General features: G+C 41.5%; 2 protein-coding genes across 2 annotated transcripts; both read left to right on the top strand.

Annotated features, from left to right (window-relative positions):
- Window positions 1-3,875: 3,875 nt before the first annotated feature.
- Window positions 3,876-11,207, top strand: ap3s2 (adaptor related protein complex 3 subunit sigma 2). The gene is made up of 6 exons (XM_057018084.1): window positions 3,876-4,071; window positions 6,217-6,308; window positions 7,010-7,121; window positions 8,253-8,324; window positions 10,011-10,118; window positions 10,454-11,207. Exons 1-6 carry the CDS (start codon window positions 4,003-4,005, stop codon window positions 10,577-10,579), a joined length of 579 nt encoding a protein of 192 aa, XP_056874064.1. The 5' UTR covers window positions 3,876-4,002; the 3' UTR covers window positions 10,580-11,207.
- Window positions 11,208-11,354: 147 nt separating this feature from the next.
- LOC130516800 (aminopeptidase N-like) lies at window positions 11,355-21,870 on the top strand. Its single transcript, XM_057018073.1, has 21 exons — window positions 11,355-11,501; window positions 14,444-15,152; window positions 15,324-15,466; window positions 15,617-15,753; window positions 16,365-16,491; window positions 16,657-16,811; window positions 17,120-17,233; window positions 17,363-17,506; window positions 17,673-17,738; window positions 17,878-17,943; window positions 18,010-18,185; window positions 18,494-18,570; window positions 18,692-18,825; window positions 19,230-19,285; window positions 19,359-19,506; window positions 19,582-19,673; window positions 19,765-19,875; window positions 19,944-20,111; window positions 20,650-20,790; window positions 21,023-21,104; window positions 21,224-21,870. The coding sequence occupies exons 2-21, from the start codon at window positions 14,557-14,559 to the stop codon at window positions 21,374-21,376; spliced, it is 2,886 nt and encodes a 961-aa protein (XP_056874053.1). The 5' UTR covers window positions 11,355-11,501; window positions 14,444-14,556; the 3' UTR covers window positions 21,377-21,870.
- Window positions 21,871-21,873: the final 3 nt, after the last annotated feature.

Below are 21,873 nucleotides of genomic sequence, written 5' to 3'. Positions count from 1 at the left end.
ATAAAATAATATCCTTGAAATTGGGAAAGAAATTTGAAATAATGTCCTTGTGCGTTGAAAAGGACACATTGGACAATCTACAATTCTTACCGTTTTTTATGTTTTTTCCCATCTTTCTCAAAATAACAAAATATTTCTCTGCCTATGTGCCTGCTTATTTCTGCATGTGCTGTGAACAATCCATATTAAATAAATTATGTTTAAATGTGTTGCCACTTTTTGCTCACGCTATTTTTCTCCACAGACTTTGTTTCAGGGATTTGCTTAATACTTTCTTTAATTTGTTCTTTCAGGACTTTTATCAAACATATAATGCTACAAAAATAGCTGTCAAGGTACAATAAGGATAAGGATAAAAAACTTTATTGATCCCACATCAGGGAAATTGCGCGTTACAGCGGTAGCCCGTGGTGTACAATACAGAAAAGTACTAAAAGAAATAAATAAAAATAAAAGACTCTTATTATGTACATTGCTATGTACATTGTACAGTATATACAGAAATTAAAATTATGTACAGAAGGAGTGTCGGACAGTGTGAAGAAAAATGAAGGCGCAAATAAGATGTGCAAATAAGACATTCCAGAGGTAGGATGATTACTTAGTGCAAATATGCCAACCCTGGGTTATTGGTGCTACAATTAAGTGTTGTGCATGTTGAACAATCTGACGGCAGTTGGGATGAATGACCTGTGGTAACGTTCCCTTTTACACCGTGGGTGTAACAGTCTGGTGCTGAAGGAGCTGCTTAAGGCCCCCACAGTCTCGTGTAGGGGGTGAGAGGGGGTGTCCATAATTGATGTCAGCTTGGCCAACATCCTCTTCTCACCCACCTCGTCAATGGAGTCCAGAGAACAGCCCTTCTGACCAGTTTGTTGAGTCTCTTCCTGTCCCTCTCTGAGCTTCCACAGCTCCAGCAGACCACAGCGTAGAAGATCACCAATGCCACCACAGAGTCATAAAAAGTCCTAAGCAGTGACCTGCACACTCCAAAGGACCTCAGTCTCCTCAGCAGATGAAGACGACTTTGGCCCTTCTTGTACAGGGCGTCTGTGTTATGAGTCCAGTCCAGTTTATTGTTGAGGTGAACACCCAGGTAGTTGTACTCCTCTACGATCTCAATATCCAAACCCTGGATGTTCACGGGTGCAGTGTGAGAAGCAATGTTATATGTAACATTTTGTCTGGGTCAAACTTAACTTTTACAGGTCAAAAGAAATGGCAGGATTATCATTTTAATGGTCTAGCAGAAAATATTTCAGAAATGTGTGTTCAATAAAGGGAACATTGAATCATCACATTGTAAATCAACCTGCCCAGCTCAGATTCATCTGTTGTTGAATGAGGACAAACAGCAGGTGAAAGAAGAGGCAATTAGCAAAACAACCCATCTGAAGGAATAGCATGTGTCTCCCAGAAGGATCAAAAGCATGGAGGAGACCTGAAGACAGCCCAGTTGGGGCTACAGAAGGGCAATAAACTAGGAGGAGCAGAAGGAATAAGCCAGAGGCCTACAAAATAACCAGCACCAGGCTACTCAATTGCATGTTCTGTAGCAAACAAAAGAGTACCCAGATTTGCAAATGAGAATGTTCTGCTACCTGCAACATCCTCCAGCGGGGCGTTAATCCAGGTCCTAATATTTCACTTACTGATATCTGGGAATTAAGCCTTACCTCAAATGTTTTGACCAGTGTACATACACATTGCATCCATACTGCAGCTTTGTGAACATGACACAAAATTACTGTTGTACTTCATATGTGGGATTAAGAATTCCAAATTCATTTCATGATTCTGACTTCTTTGTGCATTCTAATGGATACAAGTAAGCAGCCACAATCTTCTGATGTATGTGTCTGAGGAAGCAGAGGCCCAAAAGCTTGTGACTCTGTAAGAGACAGAGACAGACAGTAAACAAACCATCCATAGAGGAGCCTCTGACAGTTTTGATTATCCCCGTAATTACAGGCTGCTTTCATCACTTCACAGACCAGAGCACAGCGGTATTATCACAACGCCAAACATTACCTCACCTCTGGCAGGCAGCACTCAACATCCGTCACAATCTAACAAATATCACCGGCAGGGGGAAAAAAAATCACATAAAAATGAGGTGAAAATCAGTGGCCACCCAAGAGACCAACTACAGTTACCCCTGGTAACAAGTGCTCACTGTACTGACATGACCTCTCTGTGCCAGAGAATGTTGTGCCTGTCCACTTGCATTTGTTAAGTCCCCATTAAAGTCCCCAATAAGGCAGCCGGCGGGCCCACCTACCTTGACTGTCCTGGTGGAATCCATTCTCACATTGCACTCATGTGGAAATAAGCCTGTTTACCACCAACGGGTCACACATGCTAATGAGCGTCTGTTTGTTTTCCACTGTGCTCATGCAGGAGTAAGGGAATTTAGAGGGGAAATAATAGATGATACACAGACAACAGCCCGGGTGGCTCAGCGGCACTAATGATGAAAAAGGCAGGACAGAGAAATAATGGATATGAACAGGAAATGCGCTCTGACATTTGAATCGTGCAAGTCTGATGACAGTCCAGAATGTCAGGTGGCCTATTGGTTCACAAAGAAATCATTGATTCAAACATTAAATATATTTCTAGAACCTGCATTCACAAACTTAAATATGCACATTCCACATTCAAAAAACCTCCCAAAAGGGCACCTCTGAACATTTCCTTGTTTCTCATTTACTTACAGTACTTCATTTCTTTTTGTATTGTTTGTATTTACATGTCCTAGCATAGTGCATGCACACAGAGATTCACTGTATAGACGTTATGTTTTAAATTGTTATTTTGCTTCCTTGACTGGAGTTGTTGAAAACCAGAAAGAGGCTCGCTGAGTTCTGTGACTTTAGGCTTATTTTACATTATGTAATAAACAGATACACTACCGTTACTCTTTAAATTGTGAGTGACCATATGGTTCCTGTTTGTATCCCCAGATTGCTCATTGGGTGGTATGGACAGCTTGTTTTAGGCAAAAAAAAAAATAAATCCAATGTTGTTGTTATTTTTAGCATAAGCCTACAATGTAACAGAACGTCAGGGTAAAAACAAAACATTTTTTGGGGCATTAGGACCACTGTCTTTTAACCTTTTCCATGGATCATATGTTTGTGGTGTTATTTCATCTTCACAAGTGGAGAATACAATACGTGCCATTCATTCCATTTAATCACTTTCAGCCTAGTTTGTGTAAAAGGGTAAGACTGTAGGTAGCTATGAGAGTTTTATCTAGTTTATTTATTTTTATTTATAAATTTTAATTTTATGGCTATTTCACATTAATTTGGATTTTGGTCAGATTTCTCTGCATTTATTTAGCTCAGGCCAAAAAAAGATTCAGATGGTGTGACTTCTCTGAGGTTTCAGGGCAGTGTGGAAATGCTTACAAAGGTACAAAAGCTCCAGTAATTATGCCTTGCCTCAATTGCTGGTGCATTAGTCACAAAGACTGCAATATTATGCAATTTAGCTGGGGAAAAGTGTGAGAACACCATCACATTTGGGGAAACCTAAGAAGAGAAAAAGGGAAACGCATGCAGTATATATATGTATGCATATTTATCTCATTCCCTGTTATGGACTATGAAATTCTGTGATTTCTTTTTGAGCACGAGTTTATAACGTTTGAATTAGCAAACATTTTCTTAGAAATTAAGATCTTTAGCCTTTATGGGAAAACCTGATTTATTTATCCGGTGCGGACGTCAGTCTTTATGAATCTAGAATATATGTACAATGCGCTTGATATGCGACCAGGCTTTTACGCAGAAACAAACTCAGTGACCTAACCGGAACACAAAAGAGCATTTATTAGAAGTCGGGAGATCATAGTGAGGGCACAACCGGATGTATTCCTTTACATCATCCGGTAGCAGGTGAATGATAGCATGCTGGCTAACGTCATCTGATCAGCCTAAACTGTGTACATCTTTACATTTTTTGCGTTTCGTTTGATAAATATATAGTCCAGTCATGATTAAAGCAATTTTGATATTTAACAACCATGGGAAGCCGAGGCTGATTAGATTCTACCAATATTTTGTAAGTATATTTGAAGCTGCTGTTCAACAACATTAGCGTTTCTCTTTCCCAGTCCTCTCTTGTTTGATCACCACGGGCACTACGGGCTATATTAGGTTGTCGACAGTCTTCCAAAAACGATTAAGTTAAAAAAAAATCGTTGGTATATTTATTTATTTTAGAAGCAGTTTCCAAGTAGCATTTGCGTAAGCTGTCTTAATGGAAAGAGATGTTTTTTCTAGGTATACTTGAATCACTACTTCACAGATGTAATGTGAACGAAACATATTTTTGATAATAGCAACGCACCCAAATGTAAATGACATGTAATTTTTTAAGGCAGAATTTCGTAAGATGTTTATCTTATCACAATTGCAACGCTTTGTGAGGTTAAATAGCATCAACATAACGTGCCTTGACAGTTTTGTCATGGTTCGATGTCACCTCGCAGAAAATTTTACAGAAAAGGTTTGGTCATTATAAATGATCGTTTTCCCATATTAGTTTTTCCCTAAACAATAGTGAACACTTATCAGTGCCAGAGATAAACAGCCACTTTGCTATCTAAGTCATAGAAGAAAGGTACAGTATATCTGATATATACCAGAGGACTATGCCTTTGTACCAATTCATTTTTCATATGCACAAAAGTATTGTATCATATGAGTGACAGTTATGTCTTGTTTCCCATTTCATTTAAAAATAAATAGCATTTTATGTGTACGCTCAATTTCAGATTTAGGCTTTGCCTGTGCAGACTACATAGACAGAGCTGTAATTAACATGAGAAACAAGCAATTGTTAAGCTGGAAACTGAAATGAACCCTAACCAAAGAACAGGACAGGCTAACATTTTGAAAATGAGCTTCTGTGCATGATCTTTACCATACAAGTGTACTTGTAAAGCCCAGTTAAATATCATTTTCGCTTGGATGGCTGGGACAGATACAGTCTTCATTGGTATAACGCATTAACTCAGCAGTCTAAAGAAAAGTTGTTTTGTTTTTGTTTCGTTTTCTCCCGCTTATCCAGAAAAGAAACACTGTGTCTTACTGATTAAAGAAAAATGCAACCTGTTTAGCAGATCCTTTATCGTGCACCAAGAGAAACCAAAAACACACTGCTGACTGATGTGGTTTGAGCATGATAAGGAATTCATCTTAAAGAATTACCTGTTAAAGAAGAGAGGGAATGGAGTGATCCCCCTAAATAAACAACTGATAGAGGCTGCATCAAAAAGTGTCTCAAAGAATGAAAAGATTTGGCGATATTAATGGCAAGGTTTTTATTCATGTTTTAACTCTAGCTGTTCGAATATGTTTCTCACCTAAAGTTTTAGTGTTATTTAGCTGAAACGTTCAAGACTTGTCATATACACAGCAGAAATGCATGAAATTCTGACTTTGACATTTCCCTTCACACAACTAATACATTGACTAAACTGAAACAAGAATTAGTAAGAAAAATAAGAAAATGTAAAGTAAACTGAATATGATTCACAAAAGTATAGAGATATTTGAGGGGCATTAAACAGATAATCAGTGTTCAGTGGTTGGTCGGTGACTCTTGTCTCATATTCATCTTCTAAACAGTTGTTTTCAGTCTACAGCAGCAATAAAGGAAATGGCCTCACCATTCCAAGATGTCTGGAAAAGATTGTCTGTTACCTGAGAGACTGCTGGGTGGAGGCCACTGTAGGAGAAAAGCAAGACTACAATTTTCAGTTTGACATTGTGAAGGTCTAAAACCAAAGAACATCATGCCAACAGTGAAAAGCAGTAGTGGCCAGGCCAGGCTTTACTGTATGATGATCCGGTGAAACCTTTGTCCGTTATAGCAGCAACTCCTAACAAGATTTTCAAGAATGATCAGATTTTGACTCTAATCTAGCAGCTTTTATCCTTTCCAGATAGTTTGACAGTGTTCTGTTAACAAATTGGATCAGACGATAAACATCTTTACAGCTGCTATACATCATTTATCTGTCACCTTGCTAACCTTTCCTTTTCATATGATTTCAGTCTTTTTCAAATTACCTGTCTCTCCTTTTTTTTAAGGGCTACCAGCCAGTAAATATTAAAACTAGGACCTTTAATAATGGTTATGTGTCTGGGTGGTTAATGCATGAGCCAAGGCTGGTAGAAATCTATGTCACATGTGTTGCAGGCGGAGGACATGCAGCAGCAGATCATTCGAGAGACGTTTCATTTGGTGTCGAAAAGAGACGACAATGTCTGCAACTTCCTGGAGGGTGGTAGGCAAGTATTGATGCATTAAGCATATGGTTATAAAAAGTGTCTCTGACTGAAATAAAAATAGATTTTTGGTAAGATAAGCTATGCCTTTATTAATCCCACAATGGGGAACTCACATTGTTGTCAGCAGCAGTAAACACACACAGACAAGTACTCACAAATAAACACGTTCAAATAAACTCACACATACAAATGCAATTGCATATAAAAATACTCGCATACCAGTCCACATGAATGGATGGTCAAAAAGATAGGAAGTTACATACAAGCAAAATAAAAATAAGATATATAAAAATATACAAGTATATACATCTACCAGTTGTGAATAGAAAAGAGGGTCCTGCACATGCGATAAAATTATCAACATGGGTAAGACCTATGAGACATATTAGCAAGACTCGAATAAAAGTCTCCATATGAGCCTGTAGTAATGTGTAAACTGTAAAGGTAAGTGTTGCTGCTGCACTGACTGGGAAAACACCGCCTGGCTGTCAGCCGACAGTAGCAGAGTTTTGGCCAGCAGAGGGAGCCAAAGAAAATCAGATGCGCTCAGTCATTTCCTGCAAAGCTGTCTCTCACAAACACGTAGCTAATTGCTACTTTGAATGACACAGCCAGGACTGTTTTAAAAATACAGAATGAGGCATGGCACGAAAAAGGAACTGGAGTTGGACAAAAATAAATTATTTTTTGTTGTTTTTTAGTCTCATCGGTGGCTCTGACTACAAGCTGATTTATCGGCATTATGCGACCCTCTACTTCGTCTTCTGTGTGGATTCTTCTGAGAGTGAACTTGGCATTCTGGACCTCATCCAGGTTAAACTCAATTATTCAGTTGTAAAAGAAAAACCAGCCACTGTCTCTCCTAAGCTTGTGAACAAGTTTGTCTCCGTGATGTGAAGGAATCGGGGCATTTAAATTAAATCACTCTTTCAGAATATAAAAAAGGACGTGTTTAAACTCAAACAGAATATCTGGACATAGTGCATTATCATTATTAGTCATTACAATACTCAGTAACAGCAGGGAGGTTCCAAACCTCTTAATATTGCTCCCCTTATTATCAGAATTATATAAATCCAACATCATACACAGCATGGAAGTAATTTTAATAAATTAGCTAATCAATATCACAACAGCAGGATCCTGTAGAGCTCCTGGAATAAAACCAAATTTCCTCTTAAATCCAAATATTTGGATCCTAATTATTCTGTTTTTTCTGCTTAGCAGAGGCTCTCGGTCACATGTACACTTCACAAACAAGTATCAGCCAGTGTGTCTCTGAGGACTGCTGGACAAACCACATCATTGGCAGCCTTTCTGCTTCCAGTCAGTGAGCATTTTCCAGGCCAGACGTATCCTGAGCCATTAACAGGTGTTTGGTAGCAGTGACAGCTAATATGGTGTGGGACTGCACATCACCTTATGCCTTAAGCACCTTAAGCACGCCTTATGTGAACGCTACATTTTAGACGTGCACAGATATGTGAAACACGCAGAGGAAATGGGAGTCAGTCAGGGAAACAAAAGTTCTCTTGCTGTGAAAAATTAGAAATATTACACAACAAATGACTAACTTTGAATCAGCCTTACAGACTAATACTCTTTCATTTGTTGGCGAGACAGGCATGACTTCATTTCGCCTCCCTCTCAAAGCTTTCTGCTGGCTTTCAACTTCCTCGGATTCCAGATTGCGTAGGTTAAATATTACATGTAAACACAAAGCAGAAGCAACTGTGCCGAAGCTCTGATGTCCAGCAGCTTTAGACCAGAGTCATCTTTACTCAAAAAAGCTGAGTTCATTAATAATAATGCAGATCCAGCAGATGTATCATCCGTCACACCCTACCACAAGACCTAACCTAACCCCTAACCCTAACCCTAAGATGCTATTGTGAAATGTTTGTGCTGATTAGAGAGAAATTTAACTGTCAAAATGTGTTGCAGGTGTTTGTGGAAACGTTGGATAAATGCTTTGAAAATGTCTGTGAGCTGGATCTCATTTTCCACATGGACAAGGTGAGCACTCTTCCAGCGAATATAATGGTAAACATCAGCAGTCGGGGCAGCTTACTGTCTTCATCATGGCATGCAGTAATAACTACCACGCACGCTTTTAGTTAAAAATGAAGCCTTGAATCATGGAGCTGCTGTTGGACTGTATGAGTGAGGTCATGTGGGGGGCAGCTTTCTTTAAGATTTGGTGAAAATAAATGAGGCTAATAGAGATGAAAAAGTGTCCTCCTCCTCATTTCTGTACATTTGAATCTCTGTTACCCAATCCCTGGAACACAGACCATGGGAACGGCCCACGTCTGGTGTTTCCATCATAGATAAAAAAATAAAAACGCCTACTGTTTATTGCATTGCTGCAAAAGCCACCCTGCTTTTCTGCGTATTTGGGGGGTTTTGTATTTGTGAATGAGCTACACACTTGTGGCCCCTGAGGTAACTGAGCTATTGTTGCTGTTCCTCCATGAAGAACATCTGCGCTCCCTTTTCCTGTCCCACTTGTTCAGCCTGCTTTGGTTTTTTTCTGACTCAAGAGTTTTTATTACACACTCCTGTTCCATGTGTATGAAGCTGTGAAACAAATTAAGGAAAATACAATCACTCCTTTATTTTGATGTTCTTTTCCAATCACGCTGTCAAACCACTTTGTTTCTCTTCATGGAGCTTCAATTTAGTTGTAGAATCATTGTTGGAAACTAATCAGACACATCTTTGACCATCTTGACTGAATTTTCCCAGCAGGAAATTGATGTCATGCGGTGTTCTGGAGCTTGGCCTAAGGAATGTTCCAAAATGGAACCTGGGAATATCTAATATCCAAGAGAGAAAACCAGACAATGTCCCACCCCCATCATTATAAAACTGTAATTTGCAAAGTTTTCTAACAAATGTAATATTGTTTTTTTTTGGACACATGCCAGCTAATAATGACAGGTTTAGGCTACGACCATTTTAATTTCCTTCTGTCGTGTCACTTCAGATTAGGTGTACACGATCCAAATGTCTGTTATAAATGCCTTAAAATACTGCCCTGGCTAGGAAGTGTGGGCTTGTTTTATTGTTAGTTTTTACTTTATGTAATCTTTTTGGAGAGAATGTGGTCCTTGAAAGTTGGAAAAGAAGAGGTGGGCAGCCACGTGTGGTCATCCATGCTTTTCTTGCATCTTTTTGGAGCAGAGCTTGGTCTAGTTTCCTTATCTGGGTTGTGGTTATAATTCATTCCTGACAGTTCGATCTGATCTCAGCGTGAAAGAGGCTAAAGCTACAGCTTGAGGTGGAGCAGGAGCAGCGGGCTGCACACAGGAGGCCTGTGTGGTGAATTCACAGACGCAGAGATCGAAAAAAAGAGTTCCTGAAAAGAGTCAGTCAAGAGAAAGTGTGCTTTCCAACATTATTACTTTGGTTTTAACTGGTGACTTGATAGAATTCAAAAATAGGTGAAATACCTATGCTTGCGAGCCCAGTTGACCCTCTACTCACTCACTGAGGAGTAAATGTGACCTGAATAACTGAGAACATCCACACACGTGTATATATTTGCCTTTGTTATGGGTCATCTCCCTCTGAGATACTGTTCCACAACCTACACCCCCATTTTACTACTGTTCCTCCTTTCTCAGTGTATTTCCTGAGTCAGCATTGCGTCCCAGGCTGCATATGTGTGTTTCCCAGCTGTGTTCTGCATCTCCGCAGGTCCATTATATCCTGCAGGAGGTGGTGATGGGCGGCATGGTGCTGGAGACCAACATGAATGAAATTGTAGCACAGGTGGAGGTGCAGAATCGCATGGAGAAGTCAGAGGTAAGTTGGTGGATTTTGACTGTAGTGATCCTGCTGTTGAGAAGGGTGGATCAGATCTCTGAAGGCTGCGTGTGACGGAAGTTGCTCAGATGTTTACAGAAGGTGACTCTTGTTAAAGCACCTGTAGAAGAGAAAAGATCAGGTTAAAAACTTCTCAAAGTATGTTGATCAAGCGTAATACAGTCCTCCGGTTGTGATTTGTTTCAAAAACACATCTGTCTTTGAGATTATTATCCCTTTTTGAACCCCGACCTTACTATGACTCACATTACCGTAATATTGCCCATAAAATTCTTTTTCCTTGGCCAAACACGGTGACTTTTTTCTTTTGACAGGGCGGCCTGTCGGCGGCACCTGCCCGTGCTGTCTCTGCTGTGAAGAACATGAACCTGCCCGAGATTCCCCGCAACATCAACATCGGAGACATTAATATCAAAGTGCCCAGCCTCTCCCCATTCTGAGCAGCATTCCAGAGCTTCTAATGGAGCTGATTTACCACTGAAGCAGACGCATGTGAGACGACACGCGGAAGCACAGCAGCTGATTCTCCTGCACATTTCTCCCCTTGTGTGTATAATTTATAGGCTGCAGTTGATGCATTTGTACAATAATGTAAAGTTTGATTCTGTAGCGCCTTGAGGGAAATACCTGTTGTTGCGTTTTCTTTAATTCTCCCAGTTACTCTTCTTCTCTTTCAAAAGAACTTTACTGGCCAAGTGCATGTTTTCCCTCAAAGCTCTGTGACACTCAGCAGGGGTTGTTCTGTCCAAAGCTTTAACACCCCTCACTAATTAGAATGGATTGTTGCTCGCGTGGCTTTTGGCTTCTGGGTCTTAAACGCACATTAATCTCCTCTTCTGCTCTATGTCAACATGCTGGAATAGAACTTTGGTTTGGATCACACTTTATTTTTCTATTCGTCATTCTCTTGTCTGTGATATTCCCGTCATTTGTAAAGAATAATAACTGTTATTGTTTAAATGTGGCTGGTAGCACACACTTATTGGTATCGCTTGTGTGTATTTGTCCAGTGGCCTGAGGCCAGTTCTTTTCTCAATAGGGTCAGTGAATAAAACGGTAATAAGCCAATGCTGATTTTGTGGTTCCTGTTTCCTTAATTCATCCTTATGTGAAAAGCAGAGCAATGTTGATACAGCCACATTCCTTTCACACCCCCACCCCCAAATTTAGGATTTTTGTTGTTTTTGTTTTTTTTTAGTTTTTTTTTTTTTTTTAGAATAGTTCCCTCCCTCACATCAATAGGGGAAATCTGGTAGGGCTCACCACTTCCACCCTTGCAGATGTAGGCTGTGTTTCCCATCAGCCAGGATCGTTTCAGCTCCTCTTCGAGCTGACGGGGGACCTCCAGCTACACAGGACTTGGTATGTACTGCTGACATTCTGTCCAACAGCCTTCTTTTCTGTTGTTCCAGAGCGTTTCCAGTTTTGCACTCAATGTTTTGCACAAAGGATGTAAAAATATAATTGTGCTCGTGCTAGTTTCACATCTTCAGACTGGGGATCTGTGGCTACAGTCGGAATGCAAACAATGTAAGACTTGGCTGTGGTTTCCAATGGAAGGGAGCATGATCCTCTACTTATTCCAGCCTTTGTTGGTTCTTTCCTGAAGGATTTAAATTGCAGGCTCCTGTCATATTCTTAACATGCAGCAAAATAATTTAACTCCAACAGGAAATGTGGTTGACAAGTCTAAAGCTTAACAAATGAAAGAAGTGCATTTGTACTCCTACACTTCCAGGTGCTTCTGATCACATGACTATGTGGTTTAACCTCTGCGTGTTAAGATAAGTTGACATTAAATTGTCGCTTCAACTGCAGGCAACTAAAGAGAGTCTTGCTAGACTTTGTTAATGCTGTGAAATTAGAGTAGAATCTAATCCAATCTAAAAATGCCAAGGTCGTCTTCTGTTTTTGTTGTAAGGATTGAGTGTTTTTCTGTGGCCTTAGATCAACATTCCTTGTCATGAAAATCCCCCACTGACAGACAGAAGACAACTCTATTTAGCTCATTTTTCTGTCTTGGGTCTTAAAGGGACTTTTTTCCTCACAATATTTGCTGAATTTACATTAATTTGTTTATAGTAATCTATGAGGCATCTATATTCTATGAGGCATCAGAAGAAAGTACATAACTACCTCAAGTTCAGTTCCCTCCTCTTAGTTCATGAATGGTTTGGGGCAGTTCCATTGACAGTTAAGAGCGAGTTAAGTTAAAACAAGTTAAGAGCAAGTCAATATTCACATGCAAACTGACTGCTGCTGACAATATGTTAATCCTACACCACCTCACCGGCACGCTGAGACACGAATATCAAACGCACCCTAATATCAACAGGAAATTAAAACCAAAATGCGAGCTGTATTTCATATGAACTGGTGAGTTTGAAAACTTTGTGTTCATTTATTGTTGATAATATCTGTGACAGCAGGGTTAGTGTGACACAGGGACTAAAATGGACTGGTAACACTGGGATGGGGGGGGTTAATGGACTGGTCTTGCTGGGACAGTAGTTAAATTGGGTCATTTTTGTGGGACAGCATTTCAGTAAAAGCACAGATGGTTGTACTCAGAAGAGTCTTCACACAGGTAAGTGCACTCATCCGTGATGAGATTGTGTACGTGTGTGCACTTGTGTGTCCTACAGATGAAGTAATACAGTAATATTTGCCCTGGAAAGCCAATCTCATCCTGAAGTGTTTACCTGACACATGTTCTCTATATAAATGCAGATCTGAGTTATCACATGAGCACCTTCAACTAGATTATTTACATAAGAGATAAATTCTAAGATTTCTTCGAAAAACTGATATCCCTCAGACTGGTGAAGCTGAAAGTCAGCAGGTCCAGCTGGTGGGATCTCTCTCTCCTGCTTACCTTCATTCTTTTATGGAGCTAAACCCCACAGTGGAAGTGTTAAAGGGAAAGAGCCAAAAGGCTATGCAGGGTGCAGCTGAGAACACTCTGAGTGCACCATGTGGGCCTCACTGCATTCCAGCCTCACACTGCCTGTTTCTGACAACCTACACATCATGGAGCGACTGGAGGTCATGTTCTTTGCTCCTTCACCTCACACTGAGGAGCTGACACGTGTCCCGCTGATGGTCTCATTCCAGCTCAAGCCAGCCTGTTGCAAGTGTTGCAGCAAACATTAGAACCACATGGATGGATGACCCTCGCTGACCCCCCTCACTCACTCACTCACTCACTCACTCACATTTACACATGTGGTAAAGTCCTTTATTCCTCAATGATGAATTGAACAGAACTTCAGGAGAAGCTGAATGGCATCCACCTCCTTACATCACCTTTTCTGGGGAGGACACTGATGAGAATGATGTCTTCAGTCACCTGGGACACGTTCTCTGTCCTTGGGTATCTGTGTTTCGGCTGTAGCTCTTCACAGCTGGACCTCTTTCATTTCTGCCGGGTCTGAACAACCTTTTTTCAGCTGAAATAATTCAAACGCTTGACTGATTCGTTTTGCATTGTAAAAGTCCAGTTTTCAATAAAAAGGCTTTGAAATATGCCAAGAGTTGATTTAAAGAAGAAATCCAGTCAACTAAAGTGAAGACATGTTTATAGGCATTGGAAAGCAGAATATGCAGATGGTTATTCTGGAATCGGAAATAGTTGGACAGCTCTGGATCTGCTGTTTCTATAGTTTTGAACTACAGAAACTAACCAAGAACTAACCCAGCCTGTAAAACATCTTCTGAACCCTCATGCACATAAAAAAACAGGTAACTCAGATGATAGTGACATTTTCCAAAATACAAAATTCCGGTGAATTGTTTTCTGTCCCCCGGTGCACAATTGAAGTGAAATAGCAATTAATTTGCTATCTATTGAATTGTAGCTATAAATCAATCTTTATGAAGGACTTGACTCCCAGGTAGGATGTTCAGCACCTGGTACCTTCTTATTAACGAGGCAATTCAGACTACTGTCCTCCTACAGCTGTTCAGAGAAGGCCAGAACTTGATTCTTTCTGGACTGGAGATGATCTGCTTTCACCGAGGGCACTTTAGTCCAGTCTGAGCCTTGAGATTGACTCCACAATTTATGTGTGTTTCATATAATCCATTTTTAGTTTTAATCCTTTTTCTTGTCTTTAGTCTTGATGTGTGACTATGTGTTTGCTGCTGGCCATCTTGGTTTTACCTGCTTAGGTAAAGTTTAAATTTAAAAAAAATGTTGTAAGAGCATCATTAAATTAACAATGGTTTAGATGTGTTGCTGTATTCGCTGTATATAACTGTTCTACCAGCCTAGAAAGACTTCCCTTATCCCCATTTCTCTGTAGGTATCATGATGTCTGTTGTCATGGTAACAGCTCACCCATGATCTGAGAAGCAGAGAGACCTGCTGTGCTGGACAAACACTGACTGCCTTCTGCTTACCTCCCCTGCTCTGGACATGGGAAACGTCTACCATGTTAACAAAAATCTGGGCCTGTGTCTGCTGGTGGCGGCAGCTGCTGCTCTGACCACCATCATCGCTCTGTCAGTCGCCTACAACAACGAAAAGTCCAAGAACAGAGGCACTGGGGCTGCTTCTACCGCCAGCACGTCCACACCTCCGGTGACCTCCTTCACCCCCAAATACCCCTGGGACTACTACAGGCTCCCCAGCTCCCTGCTCCCACTCTCCTACAACGTGACGCTGTGGCCCCGGCTGGAACCAGATGCAGACGGCATGTACATCTTCACTGGTCACTCAGTTGTGATCTTTACCTGCTTGAAGAACACTGATCTTGTCATCATCCACTCCACCAAACTGAACCTCACCACCTTCTCTGAGCATCACGCTAAGCTGACAGGCCTGAATGGAGCCTCTCCACCTGCTATAGAGAGGTCCTGGTTTGTTGACAGAACAGAATATTTGGTTCTTCAACTACGAGGGCAACTGTCTGTTGGTGCTTCATATGCACTTTACACAGAATTTCGGGGAGAGCTGGCGGACGACTTGCAGGGCTTCTACAGGAGTGAATACACTGAGGACGGTGTGAAGAAGTAAGCAGTCAACTAAGAGGAGATGGATGGTGGTGCAGCCTAGTTTTCAGGCTTCTATTGCTCATCTCATACACACATCAATGCTGTCCAGTCAGCATTTCTATGCTGTTTCATAAGTTTTCAGAAGAAAGAGTTTGTTCTGACTGTGCTTTTATTCTGAACACACTGCAGAGTCATTGCTACCTCACAGATGCAGGCAACATACGCCAGAAAAGCCTTCCCTTGTTTTGATGAGCCAGCCATGAAAGCCGTCTTCAACGTCACCATCATCCATGACAGATCCACTGTCGCCCTTTCCAACAGCAGAGATACGGGTCGGTGACGCACATGCATCTAATCTAAAGTCTTCTCAGTGTAACAGAGACAGGCAGGGATAGAGAAAAGAACACAACTATCATTTTAGATAGCTGAATCTGCTCTATCAGGCGGTTTGAGTGTGAGACTTTACTTACATCTCTGAACAGGTCAGAAGGACTCTGTCATGGAGGGCCTTCCCGTCAGAGTGACTACATTTGAGCCCACAGAGACAATGTCCACATACCTGCTGGCCTTCATTGTCACCGATTTTATTGAAGTTGAGTCAAAAAAGCACAATTTGTTGGTAAGATATTCTTCTTTCTTGTCTATTTGGAGGAAATTTAACTGGCTGATTGATAACAACCACTAGTAATTACAATACGAAGCTGATGTCATTATTTCCTTTATTATCTCTGAAAATGGCAGCTATTTTAGTAACAAATGTCTTGTGAAAATTTCGACAAAATTTGATAATGCCAAATTTTCCTTTTTTAAAATGTCAAAGGGGAAAAAAAGTCCATCGTTTTAGGTTTCTCTATTTCCTCACAAATTAACCAGCAACTAATCTTTTCCTGCACCAGCTGCAGCATCTCAAGGACGCTAAAAAGAAAAATAACTACAGCATTTGATTTAATTTATTTTACACTTTGTACGGCTGCACGAAAGGGAGCAACGTAACAGAGGATGCAAATAATGTCTTTTGCATTTGCTGATACATAAGCTCACTATACCGAGGATGGAGTTTGAATATCTGTCCACACTATCCACGAGAGGGATCTTTTAATGGCAGAAAAAGAAACTGTCCTCAATTGCATTTACATAAGTAAAATATAAACTAGTACCCTGATGGCCCCATGAAAGGAGAAGAAGAAATTTTGAATAACAGTTAATTTTGTGGAGGTCCATTGTCTGCAGGTCCGGATCTGGGCTCGGAGAAAAGCCATCGAAGACAGACAGGGTGACTACGCCCTGAACGTTACTGGACACATCCTTCAGTTCTATGAGCAGTACTATAATGCAAAATACCCACTCCCAAAGTCAGGTAGGTCACCTGTGCTGCAGGAGGGAGACACACACTTCTTTCCTGTGTTAAAGCTCTGGACAGGAAGTCGCAGACAGACTTGACAGCGTCATCTTTACTTCACAAATAAAGTGTTTGAGAAGCATGAATGATGAATAAATCTATTTTTGAACTGTGTCCAACCAGATCAGATTGCCCTGCCAGACTTCCACGCTGGGGCGATGGAGAACTGGGGTCTGATCACATACCGGGAGACCGCCCTGCTCTACGACCCCATCATATCCTCCACCGGAAACAAGGAGAGAGTCGTAACCGTAATCGCTCATGAACTCGCACACATGGTATGTAAAACATGTCAAACCAGATGTTTCAACACGTTCTTTTTATAGGGAAACTCTGAATTTGGCCAACACTTAGTTGTTCCTGATGTCAAAGAAGATAGATTCAGCTGGACGACTCGACCTCCTCCTGCTGTGCAGAAGGCAGATGCGTCATCTGGGGAAAAATGAATCCCGCAGGCCACCAGCTTTATCTTTAACAAGTCATAAGTGATGTTGGAGTCTCTGGGTGGATCATTAGTTCCAGCTGCATCTCAGGAAATGTGGGAGAACTCTTGCGTAATCTGTTACTCGTGTGTTTGTTCCGTCAGTGGTTCGGTAACCTGGTGACGCTAAAATGGTGGAATGACCTGTGGCTGAACGAGGGGTTTGCATCGTACGTGGAGTACCTCGGAGCTGACTATGCTGAGCCCAGCTGGAACATTGTAAGAGCACCTTAACCTTCCGCTACCTCTGACTAGTTTAAACTGGCATGGACGTGGGCCAGTTCCCAATGAACCGACCCAGGCTTACTGACCCTGACCCGGAAATGTGTCTGTTCTTTCCACCTGCAGAAAGACCTGATTGTCCTGTACGACGTCCACAGTGTGTTTGCCGTGGATGCCCTGGCCTCCTCACACCCGCTGACCCGTCAAGAGGAGGAAGTGAGCGACCCCGCTCAGATCAGCGAGATGTTCAACACCATCTCGTACAAAAAGGTTGTTTCTTCCAAACAATCCACTGGGATCAGAATCAAATTACTGTGTGGGGTCCAAGTTTTTGCGGTTTGATCGGATTTCTTCGTTTCTGGGACTACGGCGCAGGTCAGCAGCTAAATGTTTCCGTTCTGAAAAAGGCCAACAGATATTTTCTTGTTGATTTCAGGGAGCAGCGGTGCTCAGAATGCTGTCAGGTTTCCTCACAGAGTCTGTGTTCACCAAAGGACTCAGTGTGAGTACGGTAATATTCTGTCATCAGCCATGTTTGATCAAAGCACAGTTGGCTTGATTCTCAGAGGAGGAGTTCACAGGAGCCAAAAGTGAAAACTCTGTATTTACTGACGCTGTTTTCTAATGCTTTCTCCTTTCAGTCCTACCTGAACACTTTTGCATTTAAGAACACGGTGTATACAAACCTGTGGGACCACCTACAGCAGGTCAGTACCTGCAAATTCATCCTTTCGCACATGCACACGCATTATATTCCTGTTCTTTCTCAACAGGCAGCCGAGAACACGGCAGGATTGAATATTCCTCACACAGTCCACGACATCATGAACCGTTGGACTCTTCAAATGGGCTTCCCAGTGGTCACAATTGACACTAGCACGGGAAGAATCACCCAGAAGCACTTTCTGCTGGATCCCGAGTCGGCAGTGGAAAGGCCTTCTCAGTTCAAGTAGGGACCTTATCCAATAAGTTTAGTAAAGAAAGAGAGAAAACAGAAATAAAGAAAATGTCTAGAAGCATTGTAAATACTGGAGCAAGCTAAATGCTAATGCTGCAAAAAGAATCCTTTTTGCGTTATCATGATACCAATATATTAAAAATAATAAATTATACGTTTCATGTCAGACATGTTCATCTGACAACCATTTGAATCCAATTGGGTCAGTTAGTGTATATGTTTGCATCAAATTCAATCTTCCTATAGCCAGACATGCATGTCCCATCTTCCTGACTGTCTTTCTTTCTGTTTGCCTACAGTTATGAATGGTTTATCCCAATAAAATGGATGAAATCCGGTGTAGAGCAGCCGCAGTACTGGCTTCTACAGAAGACAGGTATGACCATGCTTAGGTTCTCCTGGATCAGATGATGGATTAATGACAAAAAGTCCCTGATATCCATATATACAGTAGATAATCCACTTCTATGTTATCTTTTATTCTGCACATCTGCCAGATGTTAGTAGTCAGATGAAGGTGTCAGGAGTGGACTGGGTCCTGGCGAACGTCAAGATTTCTGGTTACTACAGGGTGAACTATGATCTCACCAACTGGGAACGTCTCCTCTCCCTGCTCAACAACAATCACAAGGTAAAGACGTAAGCTGGGAACTTTCTGGCATTAAACCACACAAAATACTGGACATCGAGAAGATCTACCTGTTTGATTAAGTGTGAGACCCCCTCCAGTCATGTTCAACATGATGGAATACGTCATCATATTTGTAAGACATCCCTTAGGATAGTCTTTGGAGTGTCACAACAGAACACCAAAGAATCCATAAAGACTGGATTATTAAAAATCACGTAGAACTTTTCCCCAAAAATGTCTTTAAAACAACAACAAAGGAATATTTAACCACCCATAGTCACCATTATTGAACGCAAAAATAACCCCAGCTCACCATTACCGGCCCAACTTCTTCTGTTTTCACAGATCTTTTAGATCAGTTTTGACTGCACTGGCACATGAATGAATTTTTTGCTTTCTCTCAGGCTGTACCAATCCTGAACAGAGCACAGATCATAGATGATGCATTCAATCTCGCTAGGTATGGAAAAATAGACCGCTCACACATCCACATATGGTCTGCAGAATAAGACAAAATGATTCTGTTTGTCCAGGGCCAAAATAATCAACACAACACTGGCTCTGAAAACAACCAAATATCTGGCCATGGAGAGGGACTTTGTCCCCTGGGAATCAGCTCTGAGGAACCTCGAGTACTACATCTTCATGTTTGACCGCACTGAAGTCTATGAAGCCCTACAGGCCAGTACTGGGACCATTCCGTTAAAGAGAAAGTTGCTGGACGTGACCAATCACCCTGGTTTGTATTTCCTGTAGGCCTACCTGAAGAAACAAATCCAACCCCTTTTCCAGCACTTCAGGACAATCACAGCTAACTGGACCAAAATTCCACCGGGACACACTGATCAGTGAGAAATGCGATGATTCACACTGTTTTCACCCTTTTGTCCGTGACGGTTTTCATTTTTTTGTGCTTTTCTCCAACATTCCATCTGTCAGGTACAATCAGATAAATGCCATTAGAACGGCCTGTGCTATGGGTGTGGAGAGCTGCAGGGAGCTTACCAAGAGCTGGTACAGGAAGTGGATGGATAACCCCCGTCACAACCCGTGAGTACAGCGGAAGTCAGTTCTTTCATCTGTTCAGAATTCTGTGTTCACGTCTTCATACTGGACAGGATCCATCCCAATTTGAAAAGCACAGTTTACTGCAACGCCATAGCCTACGGGGGCGCGGAGGAGTGGAACTTTGCCTGGAGTATGTTTAAGAGCGCCACTCTGGCATCGGAGGCCTCCAAGCTGAGAGGAGCTATGGCCTGCACCAAGAAACCCTGGTTGTTAAACAAGTATGCATCCTCCCATTTTATCCCATACTGGTGCACACTGACTCTGTTTTTACCACTTTTAATTGTATAGTTTTTTGTGCCTGTAGAGATAGAAGCAGGAAAACAGCTCGGTCAGGACTGACTAATGCGTGTCTGTCCAATATTTCCAAAATCAAGCTTATCGTCACACCAGCAGCAATAGGCATGAGTGTGTTACACAGTTTGTCTCCCGATAACCTCAATTATTTCATTTACTTTTTGGATTTTGTTTTGATCTGTTACCATAAAGAAATGAAGAATAAAAGTGCAGCTGTTGTAGAATAGTTGAGACAAGAAATCAAATCTTCTTTTTCCCCAGTAATGATGAATGATTTTAATCACTAATCCACAGCATTAGCTGGACCATATGTAGCGGACATATATCTTTATTTGACGGCAGTATTAGCAGCCAGGTGGCCCAAATATGCTGCTGTACCCTAGGCAGGAGCTGTGTCTCTCCCAACCCTCAGCCCTCTTCAGAAATACACAACATGTGCTTGAAAATGTCCATTTGAATCAGGTACCTGGAGTACACGTTGGATTCCACAAAGATTCGCCGGCAGGATGCCATGTCCACCATCCAGTACGTCGCTAGAAATGTTGTAGGAATGCCGCTGGCCTGGAACTTCATCAGGGAAAAATGGGATTACATTTTCCAGCTGTAAGAACATGCCCTGAACTCTCTCACAATTGCTCACATCTGTGTTTAGCAAACCTTCTGTTTGTTGTTCATGTGTTTACCCCATTTGCTGGAGGTTGAAGAGTAAAAATGGGGAAAGAATGTTGAAAATTCTGTTTATTCTAAGTGCTCACACGTGTTGACCAGACTGCATTTAGGATCAACTTAAAAGGCGAAGCCATCAAGTATTTGCTGTTGCGTCTTTCTCTTGTAGGTATGGGAAAGGGTCCTTCTCCTTCTCTGGTCTTGTCAGCGGAATCACAAAAAGGTTTTCAACAGAGTTTGAGTTACAGGAGGTATGCTGCCACCCCACACATACCCTCTGAACTCCCTCGAGAGCATTCAGAGTCAAAAACAATAGTAGAAAAATTTATAGTTCACATTGTGTTTATCTCTCTCGCTCTCTCCATCTCAGCTGAAGAGATTTTATGAAGAGAAGCGCCGTGTTGGTTTTGGCTCGGCCACCTTGGCAATGGAGCAGGCCATAGAGAGAACTGCAGCCAACATCAAGTGGGTGAAGGAAAACAGAGGTCATGTGCTGAAGTGGCTGACGGACGAAGCAGCATGAAAACGACGACGGTCCCAAAGCGACAGATACACACTTGATGATGACTCATCTTAATGACCAGAAATGACAAATAAGCACATTTTCTTCATAAAATAGCTGCACAAAAGCAAATGCTGTCATGCATCACTCTTAAGAAACACAGACAAACTAGCTCAGCATAGCTAAAATGGGGAAGATGTGACTTCACATGAAGGATTTCGAAAAAAGTAGAAATAAATGCTGTATCTGCAGATCGTTGAGACTGTAAATCTCTCAAGCTCATCCTCGGTTGTATGTGTACTTTTCTTTTCTTTACATTAAATTCTGGTGACGGTGATGTTTGTAAAGCTTATCCCCCATAAATGTGAGTTGATATCCCTGTAAAATGTAGCAGCGACAGAGTATTTTCAGTGAACTTTTCCTGCAATAATTTTCAGAAATAAAAATCATCTCTGCAGAGCCAATTTACCCCGGGGGCAAGAGGCCAAGATAAATAAATGATCGGACAAACATAATTA

The sequence above is a fragment of the Takifugu flavidus genome, chromosome 2 (assembly GCF_003711565.1).
Source record: "Takifugu flavidus isolate HTHZ2018 chromosome 2, ASM371156v2, whole genome shotgun sequence".
Classification (NCBI taxonomy): Eukaryota; Metazoa; Chordata; class Actinopteri; order Tetraodontiformes; family Tetraodontidae; genus Takifugu; species Takifugu flavidus.
Note: the sequence above shows the minus strand (reverse complement) of the source record. Positions and strands in the feature narration are given on the sequence as shown.